Below are 10,631 nucleotides of genomic sequence, written 5' to 3' on the forward strand. Positions count from 1 at the left end.
GGATACGAGGTTCTCATGCAGAGTAGAAAAAGGATCCAAAAACATAAGGAAACAAGTAAAAAATGTTTCTCCGCCGCAATCGAGTTTTCTGTACAACTGCTACAGCGTATAATTATCAAAGCCATTGAGAACTGATCTATCTTTCAGTGGGTCTGGGTTAATAAGCGTGAAGTAAGCCGCGCTCAACGAAACTTTAACCAGGAACCGATGGCGTCTTGTAATATATCGCTGCCGGAAGCACGATTATGGCTAAATTTAACCTTAAATAAAATATAAAAAATCTACTGAGGCTAGACGGCTGCAATTAGGCATGTTTGATGATTGGAGGGTGGATGATCAACATAATAATGTGCACTCCTCTAGCTTCAGTAGTTTTAAAAATCTGAGGGCGGACAGAAAGAAGTGCGGATAGACAGACAAAGCCGGCAAAATGGGTTTCTTTTCAGAGAACTAAAGAGGACGTCGAGAATTCCTTGCAGCAAAAGTTCCTTTAATCATCATCATTCAATATATACATACACATACACCATCCCCCCCCCCCCCCCCACAACACACCACACACACAGTGTAGACGAAATGGAAATAGTATTGTGCACGCTGATGCCAAGGGTAGAGAATTTCGTCATGTGGGTGAGAAGAAAGAAAAGACCGATGGCAAGGGCTAAGGTAATTTAAGGTAATTGAAAACAGTGGTAAATAAGGTATAGATAGATCCATCGACATATCATTTTCTTATTTAGTAGAATGTCATACCGTTCTTGATTTTTTGGTAAGAATCTTATGCTTTTTTACCCCCAGAACCTGAAATGGAAGCCAGCTGGATTGGAGGTGGACAGACTATACCAAAGTCAAACAGGATACTCCCTTTTGGTGTACATATAGCAAAACAACCCCGCAAATACCGGAGCCTCAAGGGGAACTATAAATAAAATTGCATTTTTATGTGCAGACATTTTAAGTTTCACTTCCATGACTGACTCCTCATGTGACCTCATGTTTGGTGGAATATGTGAATACCATGAAGGTTGAAAATTTTGACACTTAGGTTACTGTTTGAATTAGGCAATAATAATGGTAGTACAATGTAAAAAGCTCAAGGTAGAGAAAGGGTATAACGTTTGAGCTAAGGTTTATACATAAGTTAATACACCCTACTGCTCAGAAATACTCCTCTCAATGGATAGGCAGGGTATTTTTGGTGAATATTATACTCTTTTTACATTTGGTCTCAAAATGGGCTTCGGAAGTATATCTGATTATGTCATGAAATGAACTTTTACTCTTTATCAAATAACCATATTGTTACACTGATAGTGTAACACTACAAAAAAGTTACTAATAATATAATAGTTTTGAGTTATTGATAATTTGCAGCAAGTCGGTATGCTACAAATGTAGTTCTTGGCAATTATATCGTTGCCAAGGCTCACTTGATTGCACAATCGCAGTTATTTATATAATTATATATATATATATATATATATATTATATATATATATATATATATTACATAGACATACGCAATAGTATAGTATGTCGTTTCTTATACATTTGCTGCTATTGTCACTGCTCTCAAGATTCAATCACTCAAGTGACTCGCTCAACATTTCAGTCTAGCAGTGTTACATGTGTGTGGTGGAGGTGAGGTGTGGTTGGTAAGGGTGAGGTGTGGTTATTGAGCAATATATGGAAGGTTTAGAGAATTGTGGGACAGCATTTTTTTGGTGAAACTTAAGTGTTGATTTCAAATATAGGAACGAACTTTTCCAAGTGAAATATTATAAAAAAACTTAATTCTCCAAAGAGACATCGCTGCCAGTGTGTCCCAGACAGTGTAGCACCAATATTTCAAAACTTGTAACGTGCCTCCTACTGCACAAACAACACTTCTGCAAGTTCTCTCTCGTATACGTGCAGCGCAGCCGCAGATCACATTCCTCCCCCTCATCCACCACCCACCTTCATCACTAATACTTTTGATTTTCAAGTGCGATGAAAATAATAAATTGATAAACCAAACTTTTGAAATCATTGACCTTATAATTTTATATACTGTAAGCTATAACTACACCTAAGTGTGTATTGCATTAATATAGTAATTATATAATTTATATACCCGGGTATATATATCGTATAGAATACCCTGCAATGAGGGTATTCTTTACCTCCGATACACCCCAAAGAATGGTATCACAAGTATATGTTATACCCATATAGGGTATATTGTAAAGGGTATAATTATAGTTCTTATATACCCCGATGTGGTATGCATTTTAACCACTAGAAATACCCTTTTTCTACCCCTATTATACCCTTAATTTTTTAGAGTGTACTCTATATTTGGTGAATATTTCAGAATGGGATTTTTCCACTCATTCATAAAGCCTCTCAGTCTACTTTTTTTTCCGCGGCGACCGTAGTGCGGTCCGCGTCTATCCTAGCTTCATACATTCCTAATTCAAAAAGATGCGCCTCAAAACGCCCTACGAAATAACTCGATACAGTCAATACTCGAATTTTGGCGAATATTTGAAAATGGGATTTTTCCCTTGAAAAGTAAGAAAAACACTCATCTTCCTTCCTTTTTAAACGCAAAAGTTTTGTATCTATTCCAAAACTGGACTATTTAGACTGTAAATGCTTGATTTTTTAAATTTATAATAATTCATGTGTATTTGACAATACTTTGACATTTTTCTTGCGACAACACTCATTCTATTCTATATCTTAAATCAATTAATTTTTCTTGCAACAAAACGCATTCGGTATCGCGCCCAGCCCGTCTCTCATCGTTTGAAGTTTTATTTTATATTTTTTTAAAAACAAATCGGACAAGTGCGAGTCATCAGTTCAGAAATGTGATGGGAAAGATATTTCCAAGCCTCGGTTCAGAAGCATAAATATGGTGTCTCTACGTTGTCTCGAAATGGCGTTTAATTATCCTTTCAAAATAAAATTGAATATGAATAACAACAAAAAGTAATTCTATATTGAAATACAAATTCTATATGACAGCTTAATTTTGCCTTATCAATTTTTTACTCAGAAAAAACTGTATTTTATTATTTTCCCTTCTTGTGACTGTGTAAAAATACTTATCAAATTTGGAATTTTTCCCTTGAAAAATAACTTTGAGAGAGAGAGAGAGATGAGGAGGAGAGAGAGAGAGACGAGAGCGATGAGAAGGAAGAGAGCGCTTAGCGGCTGTAGCGCGGTCCGCGTCTATCCTAGCTTCATACATTCCCGATTCAAAAAGATGCGCCTTAAGATGCCCTACGAAATGACCAAATGGTAACTCGATACAGTCAATATCGAATTTTGGCGAATATTTGAAAATGGGATTTTTCCCTTGAAAAGTAAGAAAAACACTCATCTTCCTTCCTTTTTAAACGCAAAAGTTTTGTATCTATTCCAAAACTGGACTATTTAGACTGAAATGCTTGATTTTTTTTAAATTTATAATAATTCATGTGTATTTCACGATACTTTGACATTTTTCATTGCGACAAACACTCATTCTATTCTATATCTTAAATCTATTAATTTTTCTTCGACAAAAACGCATTCGGTCCGGCGCCCAGCCCGTCCCTCATCGTTTGAAGTTTTATTTTATATTTTTAAAAAACAAAATGGACAAGTGCGGTCCGCGTCTATCCTAGCTTCATACACTCCCAATTCATAAAGATGCGCCTTAAAACGCCCTATGAAATGACCAAATGTTAACTTGATACGGCCAATACTCGAATTTTGGCGAATATTTGTCAAAATGGGATTTTTTCACTCGTTCTTCATAGTCTCTCAGTCTCCTTTTTTTTTTTCTCTGCGGCGACCGTTTAGCGCGGTCCGTGTCTATCCGAGCTTCATACATTCCAAATTCCAAAAAGATGCGCCTTATAACGCCCTATGAAATGACCAAATGTTACCTCGATACGGCCAATACTCGAATTTTGGCGAATATTTCAAAATGGGATTTTTTCACTCGTTCATAGAGTCTCTCTGTCTCCTATTTTTTTTTTTTTTTTGACCCGCGGCGACCGTACGCGGCTGGCCCAGCGTTCTTTCCTAGCTTCCATCCATCGCCGTAACCGCCTCAGCCATACCTTATTGGAAAACATTACTACGGAAACCATCCAATTTTATATGCAAAACTGGTTCCCGAATTGATAAAAAGAAAAACCCCTTTATTAATATTTGGATGCCATCTATATGCCGTAACAATACTGTTGAGTAATAGATCCTAAATAGATTGTTCACACTTTATTTATTTTTATTTATTTATTGACTTTTTTATATTTTTATTTATTTTCATAAATTTAATTTTTTCATCTTTTTATTTTATTGATATATTTTTTTTTTTATTTTTATTTACTATTATTATTTTTCATTTTTTATCTATTTTCTTTAATTATTTATTTGTTTATGTAATCATTCATTTTTTATTTATTTATTTGCATATTTATTTTATTTATTTATATTATATTTTTATCGATTTATCCATTATTATTTAATTATTTACTTATTTACTTATATATTTTTTACATTAATCATTTATTTATTTATGTTCAATACTTATTTATTTCTTTTTAATTTACAAAATTCATTTATTTATCTTTATTTCATTTATTTAGTTATTCATTTATCTTATGTATTAAATTTTTTTATTGATTTAATTTAATTTAATTTTATTTATTTATTTATTTTTGTATATTTATTTATTTATTTCACATCTATTTATTTATCTCATATTTATGTATTTATTTATCTTTATTTAATTTTTATTTCATTTTTTCATTTAATTATTTACTTATTAGTTATATTAACTTAGTTTCTGGTACTTATGTCTATTATGTATTTTTATCTTATTATTAGAAGTTATTTTTGTATTCATTATATTAGTATTCTTCTCTATTAATTTACTTATTAAGTTTATTTATTTATTTATTTTATCATTTTATTTTATTTATTTATTTATTTATTTTTATTCATTTTATTTTATTTATTTATTATTTATTTTTTATTCATCTTGATGTTATAATTTATGTATATTAATTTATTTATATGATAAATATTTATAATTTTTTATTTTTTTATATAATTATTTAATTTTTTATAAAATGATTTGATTTATGATCTTTTCATTTATCTATTAATCTTTATATATTCCGTATTATTTATTTGTAATATTTATTTTTATTTTTATCCCAATTATTAAGTTTTATTGATTCATTTATTTATACAAGTTTTTTATTTATATTTTATTATTTTATTGTATTATTATTTTTTATCGACTATTTATTCGTTCATCTACTTATTTTTTTATTCATTTCCTATATATTATAGTCATGTTATTTACACTTTATTATGAATTAATTTTTTATTTAATTTTTTATATTTATTTGTTATTTATTATTTTTCTTTATCTTTTATTTTTATATACTTATTATTTTAATTTTTTATTTATTCTTGTTTATTTATTTTCATTTATTTATTTGTTTATTCATTCATTAACTTCTATAATTTATTTATCTATTTATTTACTAAATTTCTTCCTTTTATTTTATTTTTATTTATTTTTCCTTTTTTTATTTGTTTATTTATTCATTTTGTTATTTATTAAATTTTTATTTATTTATTTATTTGTTTCCCTTTATGTATATTGTGATTTATTTATTTTTATTTGTATTTATTTATTTATATTTAGTATTCTTATATCATTTATTTTCTATTTATAACTATTTATTTATCTTTGTTATTACTATTTTTTATTATTATTTATTTTCATGCATTTATTTGATTTTTAATTAATTAATTTATTATTATTTATTTATTCATTTACCTTTTTTATCTTATGTATTAATTTATTTATATTTTATTATTTATTCAATTTTATTTACACCTAGTTTGGTGTCATCCTGGAAATTTTGGCTATCCCTGCTCATTAAGCCTACATCAATGTCATTATGTAAATAAAAAACGAGAGAGGCCAAGGAGAGAGAGAGAGAGAGAGAGGAGAGAGAGAGAGAGAGAGAGAGAGAGAGAGAAAACAGCCCCCGAGCAGAGGGCACGAGATGGGAATAGCACCCAAGGTCACCGAGTCTGAGATTGCACCTACGCGACAGTGGGCAGTGCCGGAGTATAGCTACTGACGCCCTTGTTATCTATTCCTCAGGGGAGAGGGGGAGGAGGGAGGAGGGACGAGGATCGTGGAGGGGGGCTGAGGAGAGAGCCGAGATGTTAGTCATGCGTAACAATGGTCCTTCTTCCTTTTTTCTTTCTTCTTCTATGACTTCCTGATGAGGAAGAGTTCGTTGAACATCAAGTGCTTGATTTTAACCCCACAGATCTCTCTCTCTCTCTCTCTCTCTCTCTCTCTCTCTCTCTCTCTCTCTCTCTCTCTCTCTACTCTGGTGGAAGTCAAAGGATTATATTACAGATATTAGATCACTTTACAATGTCATAAATTTAGTCATGAATTCGACAAGTATTTCTATCTCTGCCTGTCTGTCTGTGGACCATTGCTGAAAATAATCTCTGTGCACTCACACACACACACACACACATGCTCGCACAAACAGCACACGACAGGCACACGAGGATAACCAGGGACAAAAGGAAGCAAGAGATCCCTTGAACATTGGCTATCTCTCGTTGGTTTCATCTTTGGGATGTTTGAATTTCCAAATTTATTACGATGTTTTTCTTCAGTGTCTCTCTCTCTCTCTCTCTCTCTCTGTCAACATATGAGAGGGTGAGAAATCTACGAAAAATGTGTCAAAACTTGGTATGTGAAAGAAAGCATTTCATGTAGAAACTAAAATTGTCCTCAACAACTTTATTATTATCTCTGCTTCCCCTCTTATGATGGCATCGCAATTTCTGTACAATAAAATGCATCTCTCTTCATTTTCCTTTATCCCTCAGAATCAAGGAGCAATGGCGCAGCTGCCTCACTTGTGGCACTCAGGAAAGTCCTCCTATCACGCCCCCGTCGAGTGCTTGTTTACAAAGCTCTTCTGAATTAATCATCTGGCCTTGATGACGCAACCGGCGACTGTAGCTACACACATTCCCAGCCTCTGAGTCATCCACCTCAGCTCTGGCCTGATGCCAGAGAGACGACGTCCTTGAACAGTGGACTGAGTCACTGTCTGGCTGATGCGTCCTCTTGAGAACTGGGTATATAAAGACCCAGGGCTACGAGGGAAAGCCAATCACTGGGTGACTTCTGTAGGAGAAATGGTGAGAAAAATTTTTGTACTGTTCTTCCTCCTGACAGTGGGGAATTTGGGCCACTGTCAGGAATGGGAGAGTCTTCTTTTCATCAAGATGGAGGTATTACTGGCGAAGCAGGAAACAGCCTTAGTGAAGCAAGAAGCAGCCATGAGCCAGCTGAAGGGTAATGCAGCCATTCTTGTTCCAGTTTACATTTCTTTTTTGTGATACATATTCTCGACATGGTCATATCTTTACTTTCTTTCTTTACAGGTAAAATAAGCCATTCATGGCTTTTATTCACTTTCACATTCACCTATCTCACCTCCCAACCTCCTCCAGGGTGTGTCAGTTGCCATTTGCTGAGGCCCACTTTCCCTTTGGGCTCCATTCGCCTTCCTTTGGAGAAGGTGCGTCTGGGAAGGGTCCTTAGAGAGATCAGTCTGGTTCTTCATTTGTGCAGGAAATGTCTTCTCCTGGATCTGAGCTCTTACATTTTCACCTGTTCTCTTACTTTCTTGCTCGGAATCCATCGTTACTGCTCTCTCTCTCTCTCTCTCTCTCTCTCTCTCTCTCTCTCTCTCTCTCTCTCTCTCCTTGTTGAATGAAGGGGAGTCCTGGAACTCATGGATTTCTCTGCCTGGTGGACTGGCTTCTCCATATCGTCTTATTTACTTCTAGAAAGTTTTCTTTGATTGATTTGTGTTGTCATTACAATTTCTTGTTGGCATACAATCTACTTCCGTGTGTGTGTAATGAACTTGATTCCTTGTTGATTATATGCTGACTATTTATTTCTACATTACAATTGTGGTTCCTTTTTATCAATAACTCTAGCAATATGAAATTAATTTCAGGAGAAGTTCATTATGTTGTCCTCATGGCCCTCAGAGTCATACATGCAAGCATGACCTAGAACTAAGTCTTATAGAGCGTCCTTAGCTTCAGGACTTGCCTGCCTCTCCTTTGGTTACAGCCACAGCACAGCTCAAGTACAGAGGAGTGTGGCTGTTTGCTGCAGGACAAGGCTTCGTCTTCATTAGCAACAGAATAATGAATATGATTATCAGCTTTGCAGGAAATCCTATAATATTTGACAAACCATGGCTGTGCTAAGTGCTCTTTTTTATATGGAGGGTTAGCCCAAGAGCTATATTTTCTGACTGTCTTCACCTGACAAAAGTGCCTGCCCGGATGTCTAATAATGCTCTGGGTCTGATTATAGATGGTGCTCCAGCCATCTAAGAGGACCAGTCTGTGGTGTAGCTAGTAAGGTTAACCTTCGCTGGAAAGAAGAGCATAATTTGCACCAGGTTCCTGCTCCATTTTTCTGTTTGTATAGGCAACACTGTATTGAATAGTCATGATCGTCACACAATACTTGGTGTTGCCTTCAACTCAGTGTTCATTAGGCTACATCAGGTGTTTCTTTTCTTCTGCTACTGCCTATATTTCTTTTCCTTCGTGTCATGGCGTCTGCAGCCATAAAACTTAGCGTTGTTTGTTCGGTTTTCTACACCTACAGAGATGACATTATCAGTGGCATCTGTATCAGATATTCATCTCGCGTGCTGTTGTAATAGTTTTCCTGTCGTAGTGTCTGAAGCCTGTCAAGTTCTTCAGCATGTACAAAGATTACTGGAAGATGCAGTTTCATTTTCCACAGGGAACTTCATCTAAAGCTCACTCGGTCCCTTCACCCAAAGCGCCAGTGTGTGAGAGCTACTCGCTCTGCAGAACTTCCACATTCACAGTCTGTCGCACTGTCACGTTGCCTCACGTCCCAGGAGCCTTCTGTTGTTCCTTGCAGTGTCAAGCCATGAACTGGTCTTCATGGCAGTTTTTGTTTTGCTGGTTTCTGCTACTTTAAAAGAAGTAGGCATATTTGTCAAGCACGCTTACTACATTTGCTTTCTGTTGAAGTTTTAATTGATTTCAATTTCTATACCTTTTGTTGTTTTCTGTTTTCTTCAGTGGTGGGTAGTTTCAACTCGTCCCTTACACAAGTGAACTGCAGGTGAAGAGAAAAGCCTGAGTTAGGTGCCCATCCCCGACTCCTTATGATCTGTTCCTCACTAGAAATCTATAATGCATGCAGAAGAACCTTTGTGCACTCTCCAGCTCTCTAATCTCTCTCCTAGCTCCTCTCTCTCTCTCTCTCTCTCTCTCTCTTTTAAGATAAAGACCAGCTTTTACAAAACAATGACTTATCTTTCCAGGAATGCAGGAGAAACAGGAACAGGTCGAAGGCAAACTTCAAGGTAATTCTTATATAATATTCTGCTTTCAAATGTTTATGTTCTGCTACATGACAAACTCCTATACTTCATGAGTCTCTCTCTCTCACAGAATGAGTCAAGTTACTGTGAATGTGACAAAAATGTTTTAGGAAGAAAGACTAATGATCTCCAAACAATGACTGTTTTTTTCAGAAATCCAGGAGAAACAAGAACACATCGAAGGCAAACTTCAAGGTAATTCTTATATATTTTACTTCCAACTGTTTATGTCCTGCTACATGATAAATTCTTATACTTCATGAGTCTCTCTGCCTCATAGAATGAGTCAGGGAGTTGCTGTTATGAAAGTGAGGAGCCTTGTGTTTTATAAAGGAAGAAAGACGAATGATCCCCAAACAATCAATTCTTTCTATTTCCAGAAATGCAGGAGAAACTTCAACACGTCGACATTAACCTTCAAGGTAAAGTCTATGTAATCTTTTCCAAGTTTGTGTTTCACTAAAGAGCAAAGTTCTTTACCTAAAGAGTAAATTAAATCAGGTTTGTGTCAGCTTGATGCTTCTTAGGCCAGATATTATCTAAAAAGAATTCCTGAGGAGAGGTCACATAGAAAGTCAACTTTGACACCTTTTTCTTTGAATCCAGTATCCTTTGATGATGCTGCCATGTAAAGGAAGATTGGTTTCCTTGATATTAAGAAGACAATTTCTCTCTCCAGAATTTCATTATGAACTGGAGCACGTGAAAGGTACTCTCTCTCACACACACACACATATATATACGGGTTCTGCCTTTGTATAGGATGGCAACCCGTTGAATCTTTATTTCTTGCGACTGTTATACGCAAGCATACCGTTTCTACTTCCCATTCTCGTCTGAGTGACATCGAGGTAGAGATATTTTCTAAGTTCCCATTTGGTTTCTTCTTCAGTATAGGGGAGATGACTCAAACTCCTGGTATCAAACTTAACAGTTTTATTAAAACTCCATCACAGGAGTATAGGAAGAGTGAATTCAGAGAACTGCTCTGCTTGAAGAGAAGTAGAGATCTAAAATTACAAGTCTTTCACTAAGATAGCAGACAATAGCTATCTCAGCATATACAACATACAGACATACGAACATGTGATTCGGAAGTCACGTGTTTCCTCTACAGGTGATAGGTCACCAGCTTCGCAT

General features: G+C 35.0%; 1 protein-coding gene across 1 annotated transcript in view; it reads left to right on the forward strand.

Moving 5' to 3' along the window:
• The first annotated feature begins 7,172 nt into the window (after window positions 1-7,172).
• LOC135224601 (C-type lectin domain family 17, member A-like) overlaps window positions 7,173-10,631 on the forward strand; it is a 27,775-nt gene continuing 24,316 nt past the window's right edge. Inside the window, exons 1-4 of the mRNA XM_064263761.1 lie at window positions 7,173-7,396; window positions 9,432-9,473; window positions 9,645-9,686; window positions 9,872-9,913. Of these exons, the coding sequence (XP_064119831.1) occupies window positions 7,237-7,396; window positions 9,432-9,473; window positions 9,645-9,686; window positions 9,872-9,913 (286 nt within the window). The 5' untranslated portion in view covers window positions 7,173-7,236. The remainder of the gene's footprint in view (window positions 7,397-9,431; window positions 9,474-9,644; window positions 9,687-9,871; window positions 9,914-10,631) is intronic.

The sequence above is a fragment of the Macrobrachium nipponense genome, chromosome 12 (genome assembly GCF_015104395.2).
Source record: "Macrobrachium nipponense isolate FS-2020 chromosome 12, ASM1510439v2, whole genome shotgun sequence".
Lineage (NCBI taxonomy): Eukaryota > Metazoa > Arthropoda > Malacostraca > Decapoda > Palaemonidae > Macrobrachium > Macrobrachium nipponense.